We start from the raw sequence: 26,960 nt of genomic DNA on the forward strand, positions 1-26,960 counted from the left end.
ACGTCGGCCCGGACCCGGAACCGCCCGTCCGCCCGAAGCCGCCGCTCTCAGCAGCTCAGCCCGGAGCCCCACCCGCCCCACGCGTGCGCACAACCCCAGCCGCAGGCCGCGCCCCCACCGCCACAAGGCAACTTCCGGCGTTCTCCCCGCCCCTTCCGGTTCCGCCCCGGATAAGCGGCGCCGCGCACCACGCGCGCTCCTTTTCCGCCGCGCTCTCCAAGATGGCGGACACGCAGGTGGGGCCCGCGCGGCGCTGGGCCGCGGGGGCTGCGATCCGCCGGGCCTCGCACGGGGGACTGGGGGAGGGTCGGCTGTGGGGCCGGAGAGGAGCCGCGGGGTGGGTGCTGTCCGTACGGATGGGGCACCGAGCGCTGGGGTGGCGGGGGGAGGCCGCGGGATGGAGGCCGCGGTGGGGTCTCGGAGGGCCCGAGGCCGCCTGTGATGCCGTTTCTCCTCGCCTCAGACCGAACGGGCGTACCAGAAGCAGCCCACGATCTTCCAGAACAAAAAGAGGGCCCTGCTGGGCGAGGGCGGCAAGGAGAAGTTACCCCGCTACTATAAGAACATCGGCCTCGGCTTCAAGACGCCCAAGGAGGTACGGCCTGTGCTGCTGAGCCTGCGGCGCTCCCACAGCCTGCATTTCATGGGCTCGTGAAGTGGGGAGGCTGGAAAGGACCGCGGAGTCTCTCAGTTCCAACCCTGCAGCAGGGACGTCTCCCATTGCTTGTCGCTGGCTGCCTGTGTACGGAGCCGCTCCCCCTCCTGCTTATAGGCTCCTTTTAAGGACTGGAAGGTCGCAGTGAGGTCTCCCCAGGGCGTTTCCTTCTCTGGGCTGAACGCCCCCAGCTCCCTCAGCCCCTCTCCATAGAGAGGTGCTCCATCCTCTGAGCATCTCTGGGCCCACGACCCCATGTCCCTCCTGTGCTGGGGACCCCAGGCCTGGATGCAGTGCTCCATATGGGATCCTTCACGAGGGCAGACACCTCCCTGCCCTCTGCCCCGTCTGTTGGTGCTGCCTGTGGGACTGCTGGCCTTCTGGGCTGTGAATGCACACTGCTGGCTTGTGTCCACGTCATCGACTAGAACCCTTAGTCCTCCACAGAGCTGTTCTCAGTGACTTCCCTCAGCCTGTACTCATGTCTGGGATTGCTCCAACTGATGTGCAGTACTTTGCATTTGGCCTTGTTGAACCTTATTAGCTTCGTGTGGGCTCTTGTCCAGATTCCTTTGGATCCCTTTTGTTGTATCAGCCGCAGCACTCGCAAGTCCTCAGCACCATCACTGAGCCTCTGTGCTGCCAGAGCCGCATGTCCAGACAGTGACCCTGGCTCTGGGCAGCCTGGTCTGCTGGTTGGTGACCCTGCACAGAGCAGGGGGGTTGGAACTGGATGACCATCGTGGTCCTTTTCAACCCAGGCCGTTCTATGATTCTATGACCATCATTTCTCTTGTAGGCCATTGAGGGCACCTACATTGACAAGAAGTGCCCCTTCACTGGTAATGTCTCCATCCGTGGCCGAATCCTGTCAGGTGAGTTGTGCAGCTCCTTCGAGCAGCAGCACCATAACCAAATGATGCCACCAGAGTGGATCATCACACAGAGCCCAGAAGTGTTGATCTGGAGCTGCTGGGAAGCACAGCACCGGTCCTTGAGCTGCACATGATGCCATTCTCACGATGGTCTTCCAAGCCTCATGGTGAAGGGGCTGTGAGGACAAGGCCAAAAGGCTTTGCTGATGCCTGGTACAAGGAGCTGTTGGTGACGTTTCTCTGCAGTGTGGCTGCTGGGTCGGTGCAGTGCAGGCAGTGTTGGCTGTAGGAAGTGACTGGAACTGAGGGGCACTGCCTTCACGTGTTAAATACTTTGCACCGCTGATTTGGGGTACCTTCTCTAGAACTCTCCATTCTCCAGCACTTACAAACAGGTCCCCAGCACATTTTGCTGACGGTCACTGAATGCTTCCACCCGTCACCACCTCCCCTCTGCTCTCACCCCCAGGTGTGGTCACCAAGATGAAGATGCAGCGCACCATCGTCATCCGCCGGGACTACCTGCACTACATCCGCAAGTACAACCGCTTTGAGAAGCGCCACAAGAACATGTCTGTGCACCTCTCCCCCTGCTTCAGGTGTGTCCAGCAGCCCCGCTGCCCCCAGCAGCAGGGCAGAGCTCTGATCCTCGCAGCGCAGGGCTGCAGATGTGCTTGCATGTCTCACAGGCGTGTCTGATCTGTGTGGTGCTCAGCCCAGGTTCTGCTGAAGTGAGTGAGCGCGTCGGGGTGGAAGGGGCGGTTTTATTTCTGCTGCTGACCTGGAACTTGTTTGCTGGTGGTGATGTCTGAACTCACGATGGTCTTCAGAGTCCCTGTTGGTGAAGGGGATGCTGACAATGCCGGTGGCAACTGCTGAACCATCAGACATGTTCCAGCCAGTCTGCCTGTCGTGTTTGTGGAACCACGCAGTGTTACAGTTCTGTAGTTCTTGAGAAAGGAGAAAAAAAAAGAAAGAAAGCTCAGGTGTTTGCAAAGCAAATGCTGAGGGCAGAGGGGGCAGGTTGAGAGGCTGCCATTTCCATCTCGTGCCTGTTTCTGAAGCGTGTACCTGGTGCAGCCCAAATGCCAGCCCAGCTGTGCTGCCCTAAGGAGTGCTTCAGGTCTGTAAGCGACTGGAAGGGAAACTCGTGATGGCTGAAGGGTTTCCCTTCAGGTGCTCAGCACTCATCCTGCTTCTGCGGGAAGCTCGCATCTCATGTCTTCAGTCGATGCTCACGTGGAGTGACAGACCGCTGGCAGCTCAGCGGATGACCGCTTCTATTTCAGCACAGTCATCCCTGCAGCACTTCAGGTTGCACCTCCTTGTTCCGCAGCTCTGATTATGCAAGGTCACTTCTGGTGTGGTTGCACGGCAGCATTTCCGCCATCGTGCACTGCACACATCTGAGCTGCAGAGCAAACAGCTGCAAATTCACCACCTCTGCTGTTGCTTTCTTTGCAGGGATGTGCAGATTGGAGACATTGTCACCGTGGGAGAGTGTCGGCCCCTCAGCAAGACTGTCAGGTTCAACGTCCTCAAAGTCACGAAGGCCGCTGGCACCAAGAAGCAGTTCCAGAAGTTTTAAAGCCAGCATACGGAGCATAATTGGAAAAAATAAAGCTTTTTAAAAATCTTCCTTATGTGTATGGTGTGAAATGAACAGCATAGGAATGCAGCAGCACATGTAAGCACACTGAACTGCAGAAATGGATGGGCGAGTTTCTTGAGGAAGTGTGTGATGGTGTGAAGCAGGCACTGTTCTGGTTTCCTGCTCAGGAGCAATGAAGGTGTGGTGTGGGTGAGGGTCAGGGGATGAGCGTTGTCCCTCTGCCAGTACAAAGGGCAGTTTAGATACGTATTTAATGAGAAAGGTCCACGTGGTGTTTCCACAAAGTTCTGAGCACATTTTGCAAGGGGTGTGGTGTCAGCAGTTGAAGCAAACGAGAATTAGTGCTCAAGAAAATGCTTTTCCTATAGATCTGCCTAGAGGTGGCAGTTGCTTACAGTTGGAGTAGTTACAGGTGTTCTGAGAACTGAATGAGCCCCTCTGTAGGACACGTTCAGAGTGGTGCTCAGTGGCTCTGTTCAGGTGGAGGCGGTGATCAGTGGTGTCCCACAGGGCTCAGTCTTGGCACCGGTGCTCTTCAACACCATCAGTGGTGGGCTCCAGTGCACCCTCAGCTCATTTATTGGTGACACCAAGCTGAGGGGTGCGGTTGACACGTTGGAAGGAAGGGATGGGAAGGAAGCTCCCACCCAGAGGGACCTCAGTCAACGCTAAAGGTGGGCCTGTGTGAACCTTATGAGATTCAACAGCAATGCAAGGTTTGGCACTCGGGTCTGAGTAACAGACTGGGAGGAGAACTCCTTGAGAGCAGCCCTGCAGGGAAGGACCTGTGGGTCCTAGTGGGTGAGAAACTGAACATGAGCCAGCAGTGTGTGCCTGCAGCTTGGAAAGCAAATGGGATCCTGGGCTCCATCAGCAGAGGGGTGGCCAGTAGGGACAGGGAGGTGATCGTCCCCCTCTGCTCTGCTCTTGTGAGGCCCCATCTGCAGCACTGCGTCCAGGGCTGGAGCCCCCAGGACAAGAAAGACAGGGAGCTGTTGGAGAGGGTCCAGAGGAGCCACAAAGATGAGCAGAGGCTGCAGCACCTCCCTACAAAGACAGGCTGAGGGAGCTGGGCTTGTTCAGCATGGAGAAGAGAAGCTGCGGGGTGACCTCAGTGCAGCCTGCAGTACTTAAAAGCGGATTATGAACGGGAGGGGAATCAACTTTTTACAAGTGTAGATACTGGTAGGACAAGGGGGAAGGGGGAAGTTCTTCACAGAGAGAGCGGTGAGGTACTGGAACAGACTGCAGGAGGTTATGGGTGCTCTGCCCCTGGAGGTGCTCGAGACCAGGTTGGATGGGGCTGTGGGCAGCCTGGTCTTGTAGCAGATCTGGAGGTTGGTGGCCCTGCCTGCGGCAGGGGGTTGGAACTCGATGATCCTTGGGGTCCCTTCTAACCCAGGTCGTTCTATGATTCTGTGATCTCTGAAGGTCCCTTCGGATTGAGCCATTCCGTTCCAGCTGTCAGGAATTCTGAGCATGTGGGAAGTGAGGAAAGCAGATGCAGAGGGGCAGTTGAGTTCCCTGAGCCCACAGGCACCCAGTGGGGGTCCATCTGTGCACTTCACAGCACAGTGAGTGGCCGAGCACCCGGAGCAGAAGGGAAGCTCAAGCACAGCCTCAACTGTCTCAACTGCCCCTCCACCCCCTGCGCTGTGCTGGAAGCACAACTGTTGTCTATGTGGTGCTGCTGTGCTGCATGGAGATGCCAAGGCATTTGGGGACCTTGTGCCTTCTGGGGGTGCCGTGGCTGCTTGGGATGCTCTGCTGTGGCCACTTGTGAGGAGGCCCTGCTGCTCAGGGATGCCGTAGAATCGTAGAATCACCAAAACTGTAGAAGACCCCCGAGATCATCCAGTGCAACCATCCACCTACAACCAATATTTTCCCACTAAACCTTTGTACCACATCTACACATTTCTTTAACACCTCTGGGGATGGTGACTCCCCCACCTCCCCGGTCAGCCCGTTCCAGTACCTGAACTCTCTGAGAAGCAATCCTTCCTAATACCCAGCCTGATCCGCCCTTGGTGTAATTTGAGTCCATTCCGCCTTGTTCTTTTGCTGTTATCTGGGAGCAGAGGCCAACCCCTCTCAACACTCCTTTCAGGCAGTTGTACAGAGCCATAAGGTCCCCTCTGAGCCTCTTCTTCTCCAGACTGAACAACCCCATGACACCCACTGCTCCCTGTCCAGCACACCCCTGTCCCCCAAACCGATGATCCCTCCAGGACCCCGATTGCCTTGGGCTCTGTGCCATGCCTCAATCGGAGGGCACACAGTGGAGCTGCTGCCGTGCACTGTTAGCCAGCACTGTTGCTGAACTGCTCAGCTGTGTTTCCTATCCCAGCCCACAGCCCAGCCGGCAGGAAGCACAGGCTTCTGTTAGCCATAGATGGCCATTGGCGGCACAGAAATGAAACTGCGAGCTGCGTGGGGCCGAAAATATGCCAGTGAGTCTTAAGGTGGAGCTTGGCCAGCAAGCAGCAAGTGTGCACCACCCCCAGCCCAGCAATGCAGCCCAGCAATGCACAGAGCTCAGAGCACAGATGTGACAGTCCGGGTACACCCCAATCCCACAGCTATGAACTGGCTGACTCCCTGCTGGTGGGGACGTGGGGATGGAGGCTCTGCATCCATGGGCAGTGCTTGCAGTGCAACAGCTGCTCCTCCCTTACAAACCCTGCGTGCTGCCTTTGTTGGCACCAAGCATCGAGCATCAGCTTGGTGCCACGCAGCCCTAAGGGCCCCACAGCTCCCAGTGGCTGTGGTCAGGGCCTCCACCCTCCCAACCTTCCTCCACATCCCTAATGCAGCCCCAGGCCCGAAGAAACGTCCCTGAGGCCACTGGGACAGGACGCTGCGGCATGGAGGTGCTGTGGCACAGGGCATCTGTGTGAGCATCACACTGTGATCCCACTGCACGGGACACGCAGAGGCACTGCTGTACAAACCTGATGTCCCCATGGGGTACAGAGCCCCACTGCGTGCAGCTCGGCTGTGGGGCTGCAGCGAGGTGTGCTCTGGGCACAGTGCTGGGAGCCTGGCCCCACACGGGCAGGAAATGAGTCAGGGCTGAGCAGGAAGGAAGGCAAGAGGAGACCTGGGCTGCATCATTCCCTGCGCCCCAATGGCCTCCCAGGGAGGGATGAGTCCTGCTGCTGCCTTCCATGGATCCCCGCTGGTCCCTGCACCGTCCCCTCCAGCTCTGCTGTGCTCCATGTCTTTGTCCCCCCTGAGACCCTGGTACATCATCCCACTCCACTCTCCAGTCCCTTACTGCAGAGAGGTGGCTGGGATGGATGCACTGTGCCACACGCGACAGATATGCTGTGTCCTCTCCTCTGTGATCCATCAGAGCTCCTCCTGCCTGGAGGACCCACACAGACAATGCAGTGCCAGCAGCCCTTCCATGCTCACATGTGTGCATGTGGGCACCCGGTTCACTCGGGCATCTCAGCAGACACAGAGATTTGTGCCCAGGGCCCCCCTGCACCCTGCCCATCCCACCACCCCCAGCATCGCCCACCTGCAGGGAAAGTGGAGCACAGCAGGAGCTGCCAGGGCTGTTCCATCTCCACGGGGTTTGGGTGTCAGTCTGTGCATCTCTGCTGGTGGAAGTGGTTTCCAGGACAGAAAAATGAGAAATGCTGCTTGGGCCTAATTTTGGATCCCCACCACCCCCGGAGTGCTGTGCTGTGTGGGGGGAACAGAGCTGCTCAGAGGGCTCCCAGCTCTGCAGGGTGAGGGGAGCCCTGGGCTGTGTGTCTGCTCCCAGCACCTGGACTCCTGACCCCAGCCATGGGCACTGCCTGCAGAACATTCCTGGCTCTGTTCCCCATCTCTGCTCAAACATTGCCCCAGAACCTGCATATCCCAGTGCCACAGGGAACCCAAAACTGTTGGCACTGCTTTGCTGACACCACTGTGCCAGCAGCCTGGTGATGATGGTGTCCTGTGAGCTGCCAACGACCTCACAGCAACAATGTCACTGTGCAGGATTTCTACAGCTGTGTGCATCTTTGGTTTCTTTAATTATCCACTGCATGGATAATTAACACCTACCGGCTCTGCTCTGTAGGAAGAGGCTCTGGTGAACGTTGGGTTGATGGATGTGAGCACTGGGATGTGCTGCTCACTGACTGACACAGGTGCCACATTGAACGGTGTTCTACCAGGAAATTACTGCAGCATATTTTAGCATATTTTAGTAAAGAACCAGAGATGTGATGGGTCTCGTGGAAAGAGCTGCCAGCAGCAGTGGGGCACTCCTCCCAAGGCACAGCCACGTGGGTCCTTCTATTTGTGCACCTGGAATGTCATGGTGGAGAGTGAGAATGCAGGAGGGGATGCCAACGTGGACAGGGTGAATGCTGAAGGCTGTTTGGTGCTGCGGGTGCCTGCAAGGACATCCTCCGGTGCACTGACGTGTACCAAGGGCCAGACAAGGGCAGTTCATTGCTGCTGCCCGTGGTGCCAGCCCAAACACGGTGATGGACACATTGCATCCTCAGTGGCTGCCCTCTGTGTGCATCCAGCCCACAGCGAGCTTGTGGAGTTGCTGATGAAGGATGAGGTGGACAGGTGGGTGCATGGCATCGTGGGCCATGGGGCTGCACTCAGCACCCCGGTCTGCTGAGGGGCAAACACTGACCAAGGGGTGGACAGTGCAGGATGTGCTGGATTCCTGGATGGGAATCACCACAGCACACAGGGCTGGAGCCACCAGCACCAGCATCAACAGGGCCAGCAACCAATGGGCCATGGTGCTGGGCAAAGAGCCAAAGAGCTCATCAATCTGCCCCCCTGCCTCCTCCAGCAGCCACTCAATGGCACAACAGCACCCATGGTGCCAGCCAACTTGCTCAGCCTCACAGTCCCTAAAGCACAACAGGCTCCAGTGACACCCCCCGACACCCCATGCAGGGAAGGTCAAGAAGGGTATTAGGGAAGATTCTTTCTCCCAAAGAGCAGCGATGGGCTGCCCAGGGAGTTGTGGGGATCACTGCCTCTGGGGGTGTTCCACAAGTGGATGCGACACTGAGGGATGTGGTCAGTGAGCACGGTGGGAATGGGTTGGGGATCTTGGAGATCTTTTCCAACCTCAGTGAACCCAAGATTCCATAGCCTCCCCCACCCCCAGCATGATGCAGTGAAGGGAACCCCAGATGGGGTTCCTTCCTCTCCGGCCCCGCAGAGACGGCAGCAGCAGCGCCCTCAACCAGACCCTTTATTACAGAAGGGCTTATACACAGCACAGACACACCTGCCCCCCATGCACCACCCGGCCCCGCGCCCCCACCCTGCCCCACAGCCACCCCACGGAGCGGGGCATTGCATAGAGAGGAGCGGGTGGGTGGCGGGTGACACTGGGGCCACGGGGGCGGCAGGGGGCAGAGCCAGCCCGCCCCACGCCAGGTGGCACCGTCCGGCCCTGCCGTCCCCACGTATCCCCGCGGCCGCCCAGGGCCAGCTCCCGGCAGAACATTCATCCCAAATAAATTAAAAAGGTCCGTGCCCCGCGCGCAGTTAAAAAGCAGCCACCAGGGTCACTCCTCGGGCGGCTCGGAGAGGAACGGGGAGGTGACAGCGTGCGCCTGGGCAATGGCCGCCAGCTCCTTCAGGAACTCGCTGAAGATGACGGCGCAGTACACGGCGTTCTTCACCCGCAGCGCCTCGCTCTGCTTCTCGGCCGAGCCGCGGAACAGCGTGGCTCCCGCCAGCGCCTGCAGCACCGGCCCGTCCCGCACCTGCTGCAGCGCCAGCTGTGCCGCCTGCCGGGCCCGCGTCGGGCTGTTGGTGTGCCGCAGGATCAGCTCGCCCAGCGACGGCTTCCGGCTGCGGGCTGAGGGGCTGCGTCAGCTGAGGGGCCGCGAACGCGAGATGCCGCAGGCACAGCCTGGGACACGGCCCAGGGCAAGGCATGGGGCACGGCACGGAACACGGGGCACAGCCCAGTGCGCGGCCCGGGGTGCTGCGTGGGGCACAACCCGGTGCGTGATGTGAGGCAAAGCCCAGGCTGCACACCGGGCCACGTGCAGCCCCCAGTGCAATGCAGCAAGGGGAAGGCAGAGATGAGTTTGCATGCAGCCCCCTGTGCATTGCTGCTACGGTCTAGGAGCTGTGTGCTGCAATGGAGAAGCAGAACCCAGCCCTGCGAGCAGTGCCACGTGCAGACGGCAGTGCAATGCAGCCCCTAGTGCCATGTAGCATACAGCAGCATGCAAGAGGCAGACCCAAGTCTTGCATGCAGCACCCAGAACAGCACACAGCCCCCGTGCAATGCAATGTGCAGCCCCTGAACTCCGGTGCCACAGCCCATTCACCATGGCAACCCCCAGCCCTCCACACAAAGGGACATGAGCTCCCCGTCTTCTCAGAGCAGCTCCCACACCCCATGTAGCACCATGGGCACCCCCACACACAGTGCACCCTCAGCACCCCCAGCCCCATAGCAGCAGCTCTGTCCCCATCTCACCCAACGTCTCTGAGCGGCGCAGCGCCGGCATGACACCTGGTGCATCAGCCCAGTCCAGCTTGCCACGGGCAATCAGGTACTTCTTGGCCTTGAAGAGCAGCGTGGGGAAGTCCTCCTGGCTGGCAGCAAAGCTTTCAATCTTGTTCTTCACCGAGCCAAGCACCTGCGGGACGGGACATAAAGGATTGGATGGGGTGGATGAGACGGGATGGGACTGGATGGAGGGAAGGAGCGGCGGGCAGCACCACGGACAGCGCCGTCAGCACCACGGATAGCGCCGCCAGCACCACGGACAGCGCCGCCAGCACCCAACCTGCAGCAACGATTTGACGCTGGGCTGGAAGACCATGTTGGTGTTGAGCAGGAAGGAGCGCAGCAGCGGCTGTGGGTAGCAGGCCAGCTGGGCCACCAGCCCCGTCAGCAGGAAGTTCACGTAGAGGGAGTTGTGCAGCATGTTCTCCAGCTTACCGAAGAGCACCGTCATGAAGGGCCCTGTGGGTGGGTGCTAGTGTCAGGGTGTGACCGTGGGATGGGACACAGAAGCATTCCCGTCTGCACCCCATTCAGCCCCACCTGTGAAGGGTTGGCTGTGAGGTGGACCCACAGTGCGTGGTGGGCTGGCCACGGCCTGCGCCAGCGGGTCCAGCGCCCGCACACGGCCCAGTGCCTCCTCGCCCTCAGGCAGAGCCGCGAAGCTGGCGTAGGCCTCCTCCTCCTCATGGGACAGCAGTGGCTCAGGCACGGCAGGCGGCTCAGCCCTGGCCCCGTTCTCCATCTCGGCCTCAATCTCTCGCAGCTCCTGGGTGAAGGCCTCAATACTGACACCCGCCCCGTTGGGTTCAGCTGGTGCCTTGGCCAGCAGCTCCTCCAGCAGTGAGTCCACCGAGCGTGGGGGCTCCCAGCCTGCAGCCTGCGCCCGAGCCCCATTGTGTGCCAGCCCCTCGCCTCGCGGACTCCTGCGCACTTTCTTCACCACCACGTCCCCTTCGGGCCGCCCTGGCTCTGTGTGCCCATGCGCCCCATTCACCAGTGCCCCTGAGTCCCGTGCATCAGGGTTGGGCCCAACAGCGTGGGGCTCGCTGGGGCTGGGAGCCCTCCCTGCCCCCTCCTCAGGTAACCCCCGCTTCTTAGTCCGCGGGGTCGGGGGCCCCGGGGCGCTGTCAGGCAGAGGGGCCACGTCGGGGGTGGTTCCGGGGGCCACAGGTTCCTCGCCATCATAGGGGGCCGACCAGACGCGGCACGCCCACGCACAGCGGTCGATGCTGCGGCGTGCATCCCGCAGGTACTCCAGGTAGTTCCTGTCCAGCTCTGCCACCTCCTCCCAGCGGGCAGCCCGGTGTGCAGGGCTGCCACTCGGTGTGCCAGGGGAGCACGGCACTGTGCCGGCTGCCTCTGGGCCGCCGCTCTGCTGCCGCATGAAGAAAGCGAGGCGTGACGGTGTGGAGGGCCGCGGCACCGGCACTGCCGAGGACGCATCCACGCTGGGGCTGCTCTGCCCTATGGAGAGGAGACAGTGCTCAGCAGTGCAGGGCTGGGGGTGATGCGCTGGGTGATCCTGCAGTGCTGGTGCCGTACCCTTTGCCCATGCCGCATGCTCCTCGTCCCGCTCTGGCAGTGGTACATTCTCAGGGCGGCAGCAGCGTGGGATGAGCGAGAGGAACTTGGCGGCCGTCTTGCCATAGATGTCCAGGTCCCGCACCGCCCGCTTCTGGCTCAGCATGACGTGGCTGCAGGGCAGCAGGTACCTGGTGGGATGCGGGACTGTGAGCGAGGAAGCAATGGGACCGCAGGGCAGGGGCAGCAGGCACCAGCACCGTGCCATTCTGCCCTGTCATTTCAACCCCTATGGGACACGGCCATGCCTATCCCAGTACCAGCATGATGATACCCCTGCCCCACCCCCTACCGCTACCGGACCCCCTGGGTATGTCCCCCATACAAGTCCCTGCATGCCACAGCCATGTCTGATTCTAGTGCCTGCATGGCAACGTCCCAGCCCCATCCCATCCTGCCACTGGATCCTCTGGAGTTGCCACCCTCAGGCCACAGCTGTGCCCATCCAGCACCCACTTGGCGACATCCCAGCCCACTGCCATCCCGCCAATGAACCCCCTGGGGATGCCAACCTCTGGGACACAGCTGTGCCCTTTCCAGCACCCATGGTGACACCTCAGCCCTGTCTCACGCTGCCCATCAGATCGCATGTGCCCCCCGCGGGACACCGCCATGCCCATCCCAGCACCTACGTACCACCATCCCAGCCCCATCCTATCCTACGTCCCATCCTCTTGAGATGCACCCCACGTCCCTGCATGCCACAGCCTCGCTTTATCCCAGTGCCCACAGGGCGATGCCCCATCCCAGCACCGCACAGCAGGGCAGTACCTAAGCACCAGCTGCAGCATCACGTCCTCACAGTTGAGACTGAGCAGCGTCCGGAAGAGGCTCAGGGACACCATGCAAAGCTGGGGATGGAGGAGACATGAGGCAGCTGCACATTTGGGTCCCTGCACACCCTGCCCAACCACTCACCCGCGAGTTGCTGTTGATGCGGCTGACGAGCGTGTCGAGGATGGTGGTGTTGTCGTGGCGGTGCAGCAGCACGAAGCGCAGGAAGGTTTTCAGCAGAGCCGTCTCACTGACGCTGCGCAGGAACAGGTCCAGGTAGGCGGTGCTGGCGATCATCTCCTCGATGGAGGTCTGCATGGGGAGCAGCAGCTGGAAGCGCTCCGGGTGCACCGCAGCGTGTCCCACGGCACCACTGGTGGGATGCCCCTACCTTGTGCAGCGCCGGTCCCATGACGGGCACCAGGAACCCGTTGTGCACGTAATCCACCAACTGCTTCTGCACCAGCGGGTGGGCGACCTGCAGGGCACACAGGTCAGGGCTGCCCGTGCCGGCCTGCGTCACCCCGCGTCACCGAGAGCCCCACCTGGATGACGGCGTTACAGAATTCCAATGAGTTCATGAAGAGCACAAGGGAGGAGACCCCGATCCAGTCCTCGCGGCGCAGGCAGTGCCAGTCGTCCCCGCGCACCTCGATCTTGCGGGGCAGCGAGGAGTACAGCGCACTCAACCCCGTGGCCAAGACCTGTGGGTACAAGCACTGAGCGTGGTCCTGGGGCACGCAACACCCAGCAGCTCCAGCACCCCACCGGCCGTACCGGGCAGAAGTAGGAATTGTCGGTGATGGACTTGGCGACGGCGTGGTTGCTGGCCGACATGGCCATGATGAGCAGCAGCGCATCGCGGGCCTGCTGCCCCAGCACGCCCTCATGGTGGATGAAAGGGATGAGGAGGGAGAAGATGATGAGGTTGGCAGGGCCCTGGTCGGTGTGACTGTGAAAGAAGAGCTCCAGGATGGCGGGCTCTTTGGCCACCGAGACGCAGAGCTGGTTGAGCAGCAGCACCAGGCTGTTCTCCAGCGGCGCGGAGCTGGGCTCGGCGCAGAGGCTGAGCAGGCGCAGCAGCGGCGTGAGCACGGCGCGGTGCCGCAGGAGGGGCTGCCGGGCCTGGCTGATGAGCATCTCATACAGCTTCAGCTGCTCCACCTTGCGCTCCTCGCCAAAGTCGCCCTGCAGGTGCCAGCCCAGCAGCCGCTCCAGCAGATTCTCGGCCACCACAAACTCCAGGATGGGCCCCGCGTTGGCCTCGCCGCGCGGCCGGTCCTCGGCCAGCAGGTTGAGCAGCTGGTAGGTGTTGTTCCGCACCGCGCTCAGGTCGTCGGGGGCTGGCGCGCAGCCGCGGCGCTCCAGGATGCGCAGCACCTGCAGGCAGAGCTCTCAGCACCCACCTGAGGGTCGCCCCGCGCCCACCGCCCGGCACCGGCTCACCTGCGCCCAGTGGTTCTTGAAGACCATCAGGCAGGTCTCGGGGTCGGCGGTGACGGGGCTCTGCAGGCTGGCGCTGCGGGCAGCACGCTGCCCAACCCCACGCGGGGTCAGTTTGCTCAGCCAGCTCATCCTCTCCATGGGGACGCAGCGGGGGCACGGCTCAGGGGCAGCGCTGTGATGCCCCGCAGGCCCGGCCCGATCCGATGGCTGTGCGGTGCCGTCTGGGCACGGGGCAGTGGGCAGCGAGCAGGGCCACACACTCCATGCTGCTGGGCTGTGGGGAGCGCATTCAGCACAGGGAAGGGGCAGCGGCACCATCCCAGCACCATCTGGCATCATCACAGCACCACCCCAGCACCGTACCGGTACCACCCCAGAACCATCCGGGCACCATTTCAACAGCCCTCCAGCACTGTGCCAGCACCACCCTACAACCACCCCTGTACATCCCAGCACCATTCTGACACCGCCCCAGCACCCCCCCAGCACTGCTCCTGCCTCAGCGCAGCCCCGTGCTGCACCCAACCTCCTGCAGGCAGCTCCGGGGGTGGCACTGCTCCATGGGTGCCTCCGTGGGGAGGGACTGAGAGCCACAACTCCCACGCCATGAGTCACACATCGTGACCCCGGGCACAGCTGAGGGTGAGGGCAAGGGCGAAGGAACTGCTGCTGCCACACTGGTATGGGGATGGGCATGGAGCCTGGCCATCAGGCCTCGTGCACACCCACCCCCACGCACAGCCCAGAGTGACAGAGCCAGAAGGAGCAACCCCAGAGCCAGGAGGGCAGGGGATGTCACCCACCTGTGAGAGAGACCTCACGGGCACAGCTGGAACCCAGCAGCACCACCGTATCCCAGCGCAGGGCAATGGATGAGAGGGCTCTGAGCAGCACCAAGGGGAAGGGGGTCCCAGAGATGCCTCTGCTGGAGGCACCAGGAAGGAGAGGCTGCTGGGAGCCGGGGCAGGACAGGAGCTGAGATGGACAAGGAAGTGTGGAGTGGAGGAGGGCTGTGACACAGCGCTGCTCCACACCCAGAGCTGCACTTTGAACCAGGAGCTGAGCGTGGGGCCAAACGAGGGCATCACGAGAGCGGCGCTGGGCACAGGGAGCAGCCACGGCCCAGCAACCCGGCCCAGATCCCTGTGTGCTCAACGCCTGCACGGGACTGAAGGTGTGGGGCCCAATCCCTGCCCCTGGGATCCTCTGTCCCACAGCCCCCATCACCCGGGGCTCAGGGTGCCAGCACGGCCCTGCAGGGCACGGGGTGGCAGTCAGGGTCAGCACTGAGCCCCCCCAGCGCCCACCGTGCCCAAAAGACACCCTGCGCCCGTCTGTGATTCGGAGGCAGTGGGAGCAGGGGTGGGAGGGAGGCACAGGGCTGACACCCAGGGCTGGCACGAAAGCAGCCGTTCAGGAAACCCCAAAGCACAAAAGGGGAAGGGAGCAGCGGAACCCGGGGCCGCGGAGCAGCTCCACAGCCCCGGTACGGCAGCACCGCGGAGCTGCACCGGTTCCAACCCGGCACGGCGGGGGTGTCACCGCGCCCGGCGTATTTTGGGCAGCTCGCAGATGTATTTATACCACGCGGCGAGGAGCTCCCGTTGCACCGCAGCTGCGGGTGCTAAAGTTAGAGACGGAGAAAGCGGCTCCCACAGCACCGCCGGCACCGGGACGGCGCGGCGCCGTGCCACGAGATGGGGATGACGGCACGGAACCCGACCGACCCCAGCGCTCCTCCACGGCCCCATTTGGGCCGATGGCACCGCAGGAACCCAACGCGGACCGGAGACGCAAAGGAAGCGGTGTGGGTGGGGAACGGCCGCCGGCCCACGTGGCACCGGGCGGCACCGGGTGCCGTGCGCGGTCGCAGCCATCCCGATCTCACGGCCACGGGGCACGGAGTGGGGGAGGGAGGGGGCGGGAATCGCACGGGGTGGCCCGGACCCCGCAAACGGCAATAGGGAGAGGAGGCGGGCGCGGGGACGGACGCACCGCACGGCCGCGGAGCCGCCGCACCGACAACGGGCGGGAACCGCCCCGGCCCGCCCCGTACCTGGGGGTGAAGGTCGCGCCGTCGGCCGTCAGCGCCGTTCCTGCGGGGGGGGGGAGAGCGGCGCTGAGCCCGACTCGGGGCCGAACCCCCCCCTCGGGACCCCCCGGCTCCGCCCCGCTCCGCCCCCGCGGCCCCGCCGCACCCCGCGCCCCCGCCAAGGGCACGGCGCGACCCCCCCGCCCCCGCCGCCTCCCGCCCCGAGGCCCCGCCCCGCCCCGTTCCCGCCCGCCCCGCGCTCTCCCCCCCCCGCCGCCCGCCCCGTTCTCACCGGCCGCCCCCGCCGAGGGCCCCGCGCGCCCGCCGCCATCTTCGCGCCGCCGCCCCACGCACCGCGCGCACCGCCCCGCCCCGCGGCCCCGCCCTGAGCACCGGAGGGGGCGGGGCCTGAGGGGAGGGGGCGGGGCCGCGCGGGGAGACTGCGCGCTCATTGGCTGCGGCGAGAACGGGGCGGGGGCGCGGGCGCGGCCTGGAGGCGGGCGTGGCGGTGCGGGATGCGGGCGGGGCTGCGCGGAGCCCGGGGCCGGAGCGGGGCGTGCGGGGCGCCGTGCGGGGCAGCGGCCGGCAGCGCGACCACCGCGTCGCTGAGAACCGCGGGCCACGGGAGGAGGTCCCGCTCCGAGGACGGCCCTGCACCGGGCATCGGGGATCCGTCCCCCCGCGATGCCCCGCGCCCCACGCCCGCACCCCGTGGCGCAGCCCCGCCCCGTCCCCGCACGCCGCCCCCACGGCCCCGGGGACCGCCCGTTGCCGGGAGCCGCCCGCAGCCGCGATCGCGGCGCCGCGCTCTGCGGGAGGCTGCGGGACCCCCCGGCCCCGCCTGACCATGCGCGGCCTCGGCGCGGTGCTGTCCCGCCGCTGGGATTCCGCCGAGCCCGGCACCAACACCGGACGCGGACAGCGGTGAGCCGGGCTCCCCTTTCCCCGCCACGAGGTGGGGCGGGAGGGCGCAGCATCTCAGTGCGATGTCGGCGCCCCGACCGCCCCGCTCCCCCCACCCCGCAGCACCGCCGAAGCCCGGGGATGCATCCTGGACCCCTCCGGGGAGCGCTACTACTGGTGGCTGAGCGCCATGGCGCTGCCCGTGCTGTACAATTGGGTCGTGATCATCTGCAGGTGCGGCGCGGGGCTGGGGGAGGTGGGATGCGGGGAGGGAACGGCCCGGTGACGCCGCCGGCTGGGCCAGGTGCTGCTTCACGGAGGTGCAGGAGCGGCACGCAGCGCTGTGGCTGAGCCTGGATTGTGTCTGCGATGCGCTGTACCTGCTGGACATCAGCGTGCGTCTGAACACCGGTCAGTGTCCGCACAGCTGCACACGCTTGGAACGTGATACACATAGCCTGCAGGCACAGCTATTGCCGGGCAGGGGGAGAGGGACCCACCTTCCAAGCCCCCCCAGCACCCCATGGCAATGTGCAGCACCCAGGATCCCTCTGCCCTCACCTCCCCCTCATGGCACAGCATCACATCAGAGCCCTTCAACCCCTCCAGTCACAATCACCCTGTAAACAGCTGTTTCCCCTCCTGTTTATACTTGAAGGGAGCAAGCAAACAGGAGGGGGAACGGCTGTTTGTGAGGGCGGATGGTGACAGGACAAGGGGAATGGTTTTAAAGTGAGCCAGGGGAGGTTTGGGTTGGATATGAGGAGGAAGTTTTTCATGCAGAGGGTGGTGAGGCAGTGGAACAGGTTGCCCAAGGAGGCTGTGGATGCCCCATCCCTGCAGGCATTCAAGGCCAGGCTGGATGTGGCTCTGGGCAGCCTGGGCTGCTGGTTGGCGACCTGCACACAGCAGGGGGTTGGAGCTGGGTGAGCACTGTGCTCCTTTGCAACCCAGACCATTCTGTGATTCTATGATTCAGTCCCCCGTCACACCAGCCCATGATCCTCCCACTCCCATCCCCACCGCCAGCCACGGACCCCCCCATCCTTCTGAGCATCCCCAGCCAGGTGCTGCCTGCAGGGTTCCTGGAGGAGGGCATCCTGGTGCTGGATCGGAAGCGCATCCGGCGCCGCTACCTGCGCTCCAGCAGCTTCCTATGGGACGTGGCCTCAGTGCTGCCCATGGAGCTGCTGTGCCTGCGCCTGCGCTCAGCCCTGCGTTCCAACCGCTGCCTGCGTGCCCCGCGGCTCTTCGAAGCCTTCGAGCGCCGGGAGACACGCACAGCTCACCCCCACGCCTTCCGCATCGCCAAGCTGATGCTCTACGTCTTGGTGGCCATCCATTGGAACGCCTGCCTCTACTTCGCGCTGTCCGTGCACCTGGGGCTGGGCTCTGATACGTGGGTGCACCCCAACGGGAGCCGGCCCGGCTTTGCACGCCCACTGCGGCAATACCTGCACAGCTTCTACATCTCCACCCTCATCCTCACCACCGTGGGTGACACGCCGGAGCCGTGCCGCGAGGAGGAGTTCCTTTTCGTGACGGCCGGCTTCCTGCTGGCCGTGCTGGGCTTCGCCACCATCATGGGCAGCATGAGCTCCGTCATCGCCGACATGAGCGCGGCCGACGCCTCCTTCTACCCGGAGCACGGCCCGGTGCGGCGCTTCCTGCGGGCTCACGGCGTGGCAGAGCGGTTGGTGAGACGCGTGGCCGCGTGGCACGAGCACCTGCGTGCGCAGCGCAAGCTGGCGGAGGAACACGTCGTGCTGCGGCACCTGCCCGAGAGGTTGCGTGCCGAGGTGGCCGCCGGCGTGCATCTACCAGCACTGAGCAAGGTGAGGCTGTTCCAGAGCTGTGAGCGCGGCGTGTTGGAGGCGTTGGTGCTGCGACTGCGCCCTCAGGTCTTTGGGCCTGGAGAGTTCGTCTGCCGGCGCGGCGACGTGGGCCGTGAGATGTATTTCATCCGAGAGGGGCGGCTGGAGGTGCTGGGAGCTGACGGTGTGACGCAGCTCGCCGTGCTGGGAGAGGGGCTCTACTTCGGAGAGATCAGCCTCATCAACATCCCCGGTGAGCTCCTGCCAGGCCCCCAGGTTGCCATCCCCACAGTACCACCCCTGTGGTGTCATCCCCGTGGTGCCATCCCTTCAGTTCCATCCCCTTGGTGCCATCTCCTCATTGCCATTCCAACAGTACCATCCCCACAGTTCCATCTCCATAATACCATCCCCACAATGCCATCCCTTCGGTTCCATTCCCATGGTGCCTTCCCCACAGTGCCATCCCTTCAGTTCCATCCCCTCGATGCCATCCCCATGAAGCCATCCCCCCAGTGCCATCCCCTGAGTGCCATCCCCTCAGTTCCATCCCCACAGTTCCATCCCCACTATGCCAGTCCCCAAGCTGCTGTTCCTGTTCCACCCTCCCACCCCCATGTCCCGCTGGTGCCGGCAGAGTCTGAGCACAGGATGGAGCCAGGGCACATTTTGGTGAGCACGGCTGGTCCTGGTGCTGCCCTGGTGCCATCCCTGCCCCGTGTGCCACCACCACCCCACCCTAACCATAGCAACGCACCCTCAGGGAACCGCTCGGGGAACCGGCGCACAGCTGACATCCGCAGCATCGGCTACTCAGACCTCTTCTGCCTGGCCAAGGAGGACCTGGCGGAGGTACTGACTGAATTCCCCACTGCCCGAGTGCTGCTGGAGGCCAAGGGCCGTGAGATCCTGCTGCGTATGGACAAGCTGGATGTGAACGCGGAGGCGGCGGCGGCAGCAGCTCGGGAGGAGGCTGAGCGGCGAGCGCAGGTGCTGGAGGCGGCGTTGGAGGCTCTGCAGACACGAACGGCGCGGCTGCTGGCACAGCTGGAGTCCAGTGCCCTCAAACTGGCACTGCGCATCGGGCGCCTGGAGAGCAGGGCGCAGCAGCGTGGCAAGTGGGGACAGGGGAAGGGCAGGAAGAGGAGTCCCAGCAGGCTGCAGTGTGCCGCAGGGGGAGGGGAGCCTGAGGGGCGACCCACCAGGGCACAAAATCCCACTAAGGCGCAGGGTCCCACTAGTGTCCAGAGTCCCAGGGGGGTACAGGGTCCCACCACAGCACGAGGTCCCATTGGCATAGCAGGTCCCACAGGGACACGTAGACCCACCAGGGCACGGGGTCCCACCTGGGCACGGGGTTCCACTGGTGTAGGGGGTCCCATTGGCACACGAGGTCCCACTGGTGCAGGGGGTCCCACCAGGGGTCGGGGTCCCACTGGTGTAGGGGGTCCCATTGGCACACGAGGTCCCACTGGTGTAGGGGGTCCCACCAGGGGTCGGGGTCCCACTGGTGTAGGGGGTCTCATTGGCACACGAGGTCCCACTGGTGCTTGGGCTCCCTCTGGTGCACGAGGTCCCACTGGCACACGAGGTCCTACTGGTGTAGGGGGTCCCAGCAGGGGTCAGGATCCCACAGGGGCACGGGGCACACAGCCCAGAGGCCGCTGGCGCTGAGGATCAGGGATCTGCCTGGCTGCTGAGTGTGCAATAGCAGTGACAGTCGGTGCTTTGTGACAGCCGTTGCTAGGTAACAATGACAACAGTTGCTAGGTAACCGTGACAACAACCGCTAGGTGATGGTGACAATAGTTGCTATGTAGCAATAACACCAGTTGCTAAGCAACAGCAGTGGTTGTTGGTGAACGAGGAGCGTGGCATTGTAACGGGGATAGGAGATGTAGGGATGGGGCAGGATGCAGAGCAGGAGGGGGGGGGGGGCACAGGGCTGTGCCTGGGGCACAGGAGGTGAGGACTGGGGGCTCTCAGCACAGCAGAAACAGGGACTGCGTTGGTCAGAGTGGGGTGGGGATGGGATGGAGATGAAGATGGGGACAGGGATAGGGATGGGACGGTGATAGGGAAAGGGGCACAGGGGCAGACTGAGATGGGGGTGGGACGGGAATGGAGCAGGACAGGAGGGGACAAGAAATGGCAGAGAGGGAGGTGAGAGGGATGGGGATGAGGGTATGAACAGTGTTGGAACAGAAATGGGGAGGGGAACAGGAACAGAGGTTTGGATAAGGCTAAGGAGGGAATGGTAGGGGACAGAGACGGGGATAAGAACAAGAGTAGGACCGGGATAGGAAGGGGAAGGGGACAGAGGAGAAGGGCAGCCTAGAGTGGAGACGGGATAGAAATGGGTACAGGGAAGGAAAGGGAAGGGACAAGGATGGGTTGAGAACAAGGACAGAGATAGTGATAGAGATAGGAGAGGAATGGGAATGGGTATAGGAAGGGATGTAGACAGGGTTGGAACAGGTGTGGGACATGAATGGGAATGGGGACAGCAACGGGGATGGGATCGGGTGGGACAGGGGAGGCGGGAAGAGGGACCGAGACAAGGATGGGGACGGGGATAAGGGCGGGAACCACGGGTGACCCAGGGTGAGGATGGGACAGGGATGGGGAAGGGGATGAGCGAGAGGGTGGGAAAAGGAGAGGACAAGAGAGGAAGGGAACAGGGACGAGATGGCATGAGGACAGGGATGGTTCTGGGAACGGAGGGACCGGGGTAAGGCCGGGACGGATCCCCGCAGCCCCGGACGCGGCAGCAGAGGGAGCGGCCTCGCACCCCCGGGGACCCCGGCGCGGCCCCGGCTGGGAGCGGCCCAGCTGCAGCAAACAGAGTGGGGGAGCTGCGCAAACAGCGGCGGGAGCGGCGGGCGGCGGCTGCTCGGGCACGGGGGAATGCTGCGGGGAGCGGCCGGGGGGCTCCGGCGGGGCGGGAAGCTCAGACCCCCTCGAGTCCCTCGAACCTCGGCTCTGGATCCGGCTCCGGTCCGGCCCCGCCGCCCCCTCCCCCTCCGGTCTCCCTTCACCTCCCCCCACCGCCCCCGGCCCCGCCCCGCCCCGCTCCCCTCCGCCGGCGCCGCCTCCGCTCACTCTCTCCGTGGCTCCGAAACGCGCGAGGCGGCGCGGAGCGGAGCGGTCCTGGCGGAGCCCCCCGGTGCCGTCCCCGGTGCAGCCGAGGAGGGCGCGATGGGCGCGGGGCGGCTCTGAGGGCTCCGCCATGGACCCGAGGCGACTGAACGAGTCCCTGCAGGAGCTGCTCTGCCGCCCCGGGAACGGTACCGGCTCCGCCAACGGCACCGGGACCGGCCTCACCTGGAACGGCTCCGCCTGCGACCTCCTCCGCAGGGGCCTCCGGGGGCCGCCGGCGCCCAAAGGTGAGAGCGGAGCGGGCGGGACGGGACGGGACGGGACGGGGCGCACCGCGGGGCCGCGCACGGCAGCCGCTCCCTCCCGGTGCGCCGCGTCCCCAGCATCAGCCGGTGCTCAGCGCACGGCGGTCCCGGTGTGGGCTCGGACTGCGCGGGGGCAGCGAGCGTCCCGAGTGGAGGCGGGAGGGAAGCCCGGAACCCCAGGGATCCCCCCGCTCCATCGCCCCATCGCACTGCCCGCGCACGGGGATGCCAGCGCCGGGTGATGCCCGCGCCGGACCGCTCCGCTCCCGGTGACGGCGGCCGCGGGCGCGTCCGAGGGAGGAGCGGGACTCGGGACAGGCAGGGTTCGGCCTCGGGGAGCGGGGCGGCACCGCGTTTCCGCCGCCCGCCCGCTGTCCCCGTGCTGGAGCTCGGCCCGCGTGGCACCGCGTCCTGGCACCGCGTGCGCCGCAGGGACGGCCGCAGGAGCTCCCGGGCACAGCGCAGGGCTGGCACGTGGAGCCGATCCCGGGCGCGCCGCGCTGCCCGTGACCGTGCACCCGCAGAGCTGGACCTGACGGTGCGCGTCCTGCTGTACGCGCTGATCTTCGTGCTGAGCGTCTGCGGGAACGCCCTGGTGGTGGCCGTGCTGCTCCTCAACCGCCGCCTGCGCACCGTCACCAACTCTTTCCTGCTGTCCCTGGCGCTCAGCGACCTGATGCTGGCGCTCTGCTGCATGCCCTTCACCCTCATCCCCAACCTCATGGGCACCTTCATCTTCGGAGAGGCCGTCTGCAAGTTGATGGCCTACCTGATGGGTACGACGCGGGTCGGGGGCCGTGCGCTGCGCCGCGCTGCGCCGCCGCTCACCCTTCGCTGCCCGCAGGCGTCTCCGTCTCGGTCTCCACCTTCAGCCTGGTGGCCATCGCCATCGAGCGGTACAGCGCCATCTGCAACCCGCTGCAGTCCCGCGTGTGGCAGACGCGCTCGCACGCCTGCCGGGTGATCGCCAGCACCTGGCTCTTCTCAGCGCTGCTCATGTTGCCCTACGCCGTGTACAGCACCACGCGGCTGCTGCCCGTGCCCGGCGCCCGCCCGCCCCTCAGCCAGTGCACTCACGCCTGGCCCAGCGAGCACGTGAGGCAGGCATGGTGAGTGGGGGGCAACGCACGGCGTGGGGAGGGCGAGGGCTGCCGAGCGACGGGCGCTGGAATTCCAGGTATGTCCTGCTGCTCCTCGTTCTCTTCTTCATTCCGGGCGTGGTGATGATCGTGGCTTATGGGCTCATCTCCCGCGAGCTGTACCGAGGGATCCGCTTTGAGCTGGACATCAAGGGGGAAGCAGCAGGTGAGGCTCTGGGAAATGAGGAGCCACGCAGCTCTGATCAGTGCCTTCATCCCAGGGCAAGCAGCGGGGCTGAGCACCGTACCAGGTCCCTTTGCCAAGGCCCTTTCTGATATCCACACCGTGTCGGTGGAGGCCACGCCGCTCCGTGCCCGATGCCATGCGCAGTGCTGCGCTCGGTGCCATGCGCGGTGCTGTGCCCGGTGCCACGATGTCTTGTGCCACCTGGGTTCTGATGCTGCCAGATCCGTGACCGCGCCTCTCCCGCCCGCAGCGCAGCGCAGCACAGACCCATTGCCCACCTGTGACGAGGGTGACGGCTGCTACCTGCAGCTCTCCCGGCCGGGCGCTGCGCTGGAGCTGCGGGCGCTGGGCACGGCGGGGGCACAGCAGGAGCGGGCGCGCATCAACAGCTCAGAGGCGAAGCTGGTGGCCAAACGGCGCGTGATCCGCATGCTGGTGGTCATCGTGGCCATGTTCTTCCTCTGCTGGCTGCCCATCTTTGCGGCCAACACGTGGCGTGCCTTCGCGCCGCGGGCGGCCCAGCGCGCGCTCTCGGGGACGCCCATCTCCTTCATCCACCTGCTGTCCTACACCTCGGCCTGCGCCAACCCGCTCATCTACTGCTTCATGAACCGCCGCTTCCGCACCGCCTTCCTGGGCACCTGCGCCGGCTGCCGCCGTGCCTGCCCGCGCCGCGCGCCCGACGAGGACGTGGCCAATGCCAACGCATCGCTCTCCAAGTTCAGCTACACCACCGTCAGCAGCCTCGGCCCCCCCTGAACCCGCCCGGCCCCGCACCGCCCCCCCACGACAATCCGCTCGTGCCCCGGCGCAGCCCCGCGGTCATCCCTGCCTCCTCCGCGCCCCGGTGCCGCCCCGCACGCGGTGCCCGTGGGCTCCGTGTTGAGGTGCCCGTGCGTGGGGAGGCGAGGAGATGCGGGACGGGCACAGGAGGCGGGGACGGGGCCGGCGGTGGCTTCGCACTGCCTTCACCCTTCCCGTGGGGGGCCGCGGGGCAGGGCCGGAGGTGGGGCGACGAGGGGAAAATGCCGCTCCCCGGTTTCACCGCTCCGGCCGCAATAAAGCCTTGGTCTGGTGCCGCCTGCTGCGCTTCTTCTGCCCCGCACCGGTACCGAGTCCCGCACAGCGGGGACCGGACCGGACCGGCACGGAGAGGTGCGGCGCGGTTGGGTCATTCCCGGAGCCACGAGCGGTGCTGCGGTCTCCCCTGGCGGGCGCAATCAGCTCCACAGCGCACAGCGCTGACCGCAGACACGCGCAGCTGTGCGGGTTCGCACGGCCGTGCCCGCTCGGTGCGCACACAGCCGCGGCGCAGCAGCACAGCGCTGCGGACAAACGCGCACATCTGGGCTTAACACAACCGCGCTCGGCACTCGTGCACGTTCACAGCGCCCCGATGGGATCCGCATCCCGCAGTGCTGTTTGCAGCCTTCTCCCCTATGAACGGGGCTGCATCTCTCGCAGTGCCCAGCAGGACTCGTCCCACACCGAGCCCTATAGGACTCCATCTCCCACAGTTCCCCAGTGGGACTCCATTGCCCACGGTGACCGGCAGAACTTCATTTCCCATAGTCACAGAATCACAGAATGGCCAGGGTTGGAAGGGACCTCAAGGATCACAAAGCTCCAACCCCCCACCACACGCAGGGCCACCAACCTCCACATCTCACAGCAGCCCAGGCTGCCCAGGGCCCCATCCAACCTGGTCTTGAACACCTCCAGGGATGGACGGGGATCCACAGCCTCTCTGGGCAGCTGTTCCAGCACCTCACCACTCTCTCTCTGTAAAGAACTTCCCCTGACATCCAACCTCAATCTGCCCTCCCTCAACTTCAAACCATTTCCCCTTGTCCTGCTGTTATTTCCCCTTCCCAAGAGTTGATTCCCCTCCTGTTTGTAGGCTCCCTAATAGGGCTCCCCACTGGGATTCCATTTTCCACAACGCCCCAGTGAGATTCCATCTCCTACCCTGATCAATGGGACTCCACCTCCACAAATGCCCCATAGAAGACACTGTCTCCCATTGTCCCCCAATGGGACTCCCCTTCCCTCACGGACCAATAGGACTCCATCTCTCAGAGGGCCCCGACACGACTCCATCTCTGATCTTGACCAAATGGGACTCCAGCTGGATCCACGCAGATCTGTGATGAGTGGTGACCCCCAGGGGTCGGTGCTGGGACTGATACTCTTTAATATCTTCATCAATGACATCACAGAATCACAGAATTGCTCAGGTAGGAAAAGACCTTAAAGATCATCAAGTCCAACTTCAACCCAACCATACTTCCCTAACGTCGACAGTGGGGTTGGTGCACCCTCAGCAGTTTGCTGATGACCCCGAGCTGTGGGGTGCAGTGACACAGCAGAGGGACGGGATGCCATCCAGAGGGACACAGACAGGCTGACAGAGGGGCCAGGTGAACCTCATCAGGTTCAGCAAATCCAAGTGCAAGGTCTGCACCTGGGCTAAGGCAACCCCCATTAGCACTACAAGCTGGGGGATGAAAGGATTGAGCGCAGCCCTACCAAAAGAGGCCTGGGATGCTGATGGATGGAAGCTGGGCATGAGCCAGCACTGTGCCCTCACAGCCCAGAAGGCCAACTGCACCCTGGGCTGCAGCAGCAAAAGAAGAGCGACCAGCAGGTCAGGGAGGTGATCCTCCCCTCTGCTCTGTGCTGTGGGGCCTCACCTGGAGCACTGCGTCCAGATGTGGAGTCCTCAGTGCAGGAGAGACATGGAGCTGTGGGAGAGCATCCAGAGGAGGGCCACAAAAATGATCCCAGAACAGCTGAGAGCTGGGGCTGTGCAGATGGAGAGGAGAAGGGCAGGCTGCGAGGTGAGCTGAGAGCAGCCGGTCAGAATCTAAAGGGGGCGACAGGAAAGAAGGGGACAGGCTCTTGAGCGGGGTCTGTGCTGGCAGAACAAGGGGAAATGGCTTCACGCTCAAAGAGGGGAGACTTAGGTTGGGTGTAAGGAAAAAGTCTGTTACAGTGAGGGTGGTGAGCACTGAACAGGCTGCCCAGAGATGTGGTGGATGCTCCATCCCTGGAGACTTTCCAGGCAAGGCTGGATCAGGCCCTGGACAACCTGATGGAGCTGTGGTGTCCCTGTTAAATGCAGGGCAGTCGGACCATATGACCCTTAAAAGTCCCTTCCAGCTCTGAGGATTCTGTGATTCTATGATTCCACTTCCCATAGTGCCCAGTGGGACTCCATCTCTCCGAATCCACCAACAAGACTCCATCTCCAAAATGCCCAACAGGACTCCATGTCCCTCAGTCCCCAAACAGGATTCTACATCCCATAATTACCAGCGGGACTCCCGCTCCCACAATGGCCAATAGGACCCCATCTCTCACACGGCCCCAGTACAGCTCCACCTCTGACCTCTCATAGCGCCCAATGGACCTCCATCTTCCATAATTACATATGGGACTCCATTTTCCACCGTCTGGCACCAGGAGTCCTTCTCCCATAGCCTGTCGCCAGGGCTCCGTGTCCCTCAGTCCTGCAACAGGACTTCATCTCCCATGTTGTCACTCACGGGTTCCATCTCCACATCCCCAGGCCCTCAGTTGGATTCCATGTCCCCAGGCCTGCAGCAGGACTCCATGTCCCATAATTACCAGCGGACTCCCATCTTCCACAGTCTGCCACCAGGACTCCATTCCCAGAGCGTCCCAATGGGAATCCATTCCCCCTAATCCCCAGCAGGACCATCTCCCATCATTATCCACGAGCCTCCATTTCTGACACCGTCCGCAGGACTCCATCTCTCATAAGCACCTACAGGTCCCCATCCCTTACACCCACCACAAGGACTGCACCTCCAAAATGCCCCACTGGGACTCGATGTCCCATAATTACCAATAGGACTCCATCTTTCTACATCCCTGATGAGACATCATCTCTGACCTCAGCCCAGAGAGAATCCACCTCCCATAGTGCCCGCAATGGCCCGCAGTTACCAATAGGACTCCACTTCCCATCATCACCAGTACGACTCCACCTCCAGGAAAGCCC

The 26,960-nt window shown here is 63.7% G+C and overlaps 4 protein-coding genes and 2 non-coding genes across 9 annotated transcripts; 5 read left to right on the forward strand and 1 right to left on the reverse strand.

The window, feature by feature from the left end:
* Positions 1-75: 75 nt before the first annotated feature.
* RPS11 (ribosomal protein S11) lies at positions 76-3,169 on the forward strand. Its single transcript, XM_085216712.1, has 5 exons — positions 76-236; positions 464-595; positions 1,455-1,530; positions 2,000-2,129; positions 2,995-3,169. Exons 1-5 carry the CDS (start codon positions 222-224, stop codon positions 3,116-3,118), a joined length of 477 nt encoding a protein of 158 aa, XP_085072838.1. The 5' UTR covers positions 76-221; the 3' UTR covers positions 3,119-3,169.
* LOC116216237 (small nucleolar RNA SNORD35) lies at positions 1,656-1,746 on the forward strand. The gene has a single exon (XR_004158691.1). It is a non-coding gene; the product is annotated as a small nucleolar RNA SNORD35 (small nucleolar RNA).
* LOC116216236 (small nucleolar RNA SNORD35) lies at positions 2,327-2,418 on the forward strand. Its single transcript, XR_004158690.1, has one exon. It is a non-coding gene; the product is annotated as a small nucleolar RNA SNORD35 (small nucleolar RNA).
* A 5,187-nt stretch (positions 3,170-8,356) lies between the features above and the next one.
* FHIP1B (FHF complex subunit HOOK interacting protein 1B) lies at positions 8,357-15,889 on the reverse strand. Of its 2 annotated transcripts, XM_085216755.1 has the most exons (14): positions 15,779-15,873; positions 15,511-15,550; positions 14,258-14,429; positions 13,455-13,728; positions 12,786-13,388; positions 12,554-12,712; positions 12,400-12,486; positions 12,153-12,320; positions 12,006-12,085; positions 11,196-11,365; positions 10,194-11,117; positions 9,934-10,112; positions 9,621-9,783; positions 8,357-8,987 (listed from the first exon to the last, which is right to left on the reverse strand). In XM_085216755.1, the coding sequence occupies exons 4-14, from the start codon at positions 13,590-13,592 to the stop codon at positions 8,692-8,694; spliced, it is 2,967 nt and encodes a 988-aa protein (XP_085072881.1). In that variant the 5' UTR covers positions 13,593-13,728; positions 14,258-14,429; positions 15,511-15,550; positions 15,779-15,873; the 3' UTR covers positions 8,357-8,691. The 2 variants fall into 2 exon arrangements, with proteins under 2 accessions (XP_085072881.1, XP_085072882.1); XM_085216756.1 differs by lacking the exon at positions 14,258-14,429 and having other exon boundaries at positions 15,779-15,889.
* Positions 15,890-15,941: 52 nt separating this feature from the next.
* Positions 15,942-20,046, forward strand: CNGA4 (cyclic nucleotide gated channel subunit alpha 4). 3 transcript variants are annotated; one of them, XM_085216757.1, is made up of 5 exons: positions 15,942-16,410; positions 16,513-16,623; positions 16,694-16,800; positions 17,369-18,456; positions 18,967-20,046. In XM_085216757.1, the coding sequence occupies exons 1-5, from the start codon at positions 16,171-16,173 to the stop codon at positions 19,875-19,877; spliced, it is 2,457 nt and encodes an 818-aa protein (XP_085072883.1). In that variant the 5' UTR covers positions 15,942-16,170; the 3' UTR covers positions 19,878-20,046. The 3 variants fall into 3 exon arrangements, with proteins under 3 accessions (XP_085072883.1, XP_085072884.1, XP_085072886.1); XM_085216758.1 differs by having other exon boundaries at positions 16,193-16,410; positions 17,419-18,456; XM_085216760.1 differs by having other exon boundaries at positions 16,194-16,410; positions 17,470-18,456.
* Positions 20,047-21,259: 1,213 nt separating this feature from the next.
* CCKBR (cholecystokinin B receptor) lies at positions 21,260-24,011 on the forward strand. The gene is made up of 5 exons (XM_085216766.1): positions 21,260-21,589; positions 22,132-22,383; positions 22,452-22,716; positions 22,785-22,912; positions 23,184-24,011. The coding sequence occupies exons 1-5, from the start codon at positions 21,433-21,435 to the stop codon at positions 23,690-23,692; spliced, it is 1,311 nt and encodes a 436-aa protein (XP_085072892.1). The 5' UTR covers positions 21,260-21,432; the 3' UTR covers positions 23,693-24,011.
* Positions 24,012-26,960: the final 2,949 nt, after the last annotated feature.

The sequence above is a fragment of the Meleagris gallopavo genome, chromosome 1 (genome assembly GCF_905368555.1).
Source record: "Meleagris gallopavo chromosome 1, MGAL_WU_HG_1.1, whole genome shotgun sequence".
Lineage (NCBI taxonomy): Eukaryota > Metazoa > Chordata > Aves > Galliformes > Phasianidae > Meleagris > Meleagris gallopavo.

Excerpts from the sequence above, each read along its gene's own strand:
- CCKBR (XM_085216766.1), top strand. The coding sequence starts at position 21,433 with ATGGACCCGAGGCGACTGAACGAGTCCCTGCAGGAGCTGCTCTGCCGC. Across the intron at positions 21,590-22,131 it reads GGGGCCGCCGGCGCCCAAAG|AGCTGGACCTGACGGTGCGC; the intron begins GTGAGAGCGGAG and ends GTGCACCCGCAG. Across the intron at positions 22,913-23,183 it reads CATCAAGGGGGAAGCAGCAG|CGCAGCGCAGCACAGACCCA; the intron begins GTGAGGCTCTGG and ends TCCCGCCCGCAG.
- CNGA4 (XM_085216757.1), top strand. The coding sequence starts at position 16,171 with ATGCCCCGCGCCCCACGCCCGCACCCCGTGGCGCAGCCCCGCCCCGTC. Across the intron at positions 16,411-16,512 it reads AACACCGGACGCGGACAGCG|CACCGCCGAAGCCCGGGGAT; the intron begins GTGAGCCGGGCT and ends CCCACCCCGCAG. Across the intron at positions 16,624-16,693 it reads TGGGTCGTGATCATCTGCAG|GTGCTGCTTCACGGAGGTGC; the intron begins GTGCGGCGCGGG and ends CGGCTGGGCCAG.
- RPS11 (XM_085216712.1), top strand. Across the intron at positions 1,531-1,999 it reads CCGTGGCCGAATCCTGTCAG|GTGTGGTCACCAAGATGAAG; the intron begins GTGAGTTGTGCA and ends TCTCACCCCCAG. Across the intron at positions 2,130-2,994 it reads CACCTCTCCCCCTGCTTCAG|GGATGTGCAGATTGGAGACA; the intron begins GTGTGTCCAGCA and ends CTTTCTTTGCAG.
- FHIP1B (XM_085216756.1), bottom strand. The coding sequence starts at position 13,592 with ATGGAGAGGATGAGCTGGCTGAGCAAACTGACCCCGCGTGGGGTTGGG. Across the intron at positions 12,321-12,399 it reads TGGGACCGGCGCTGCACAAG|ACCTCCATCGAGGAGATGAT; the intron begins GTAGGGGCATCC and ends CTCCCCATGCAG. Across the intron at positions 9,784-9,933 it reads GCGTCAAATCGTTGCTGCAG|GTGCTTGGCTCGGTGAAGAA; the intron begins GTTGGGTGCTGG and ends CCCGTCCCGCAG.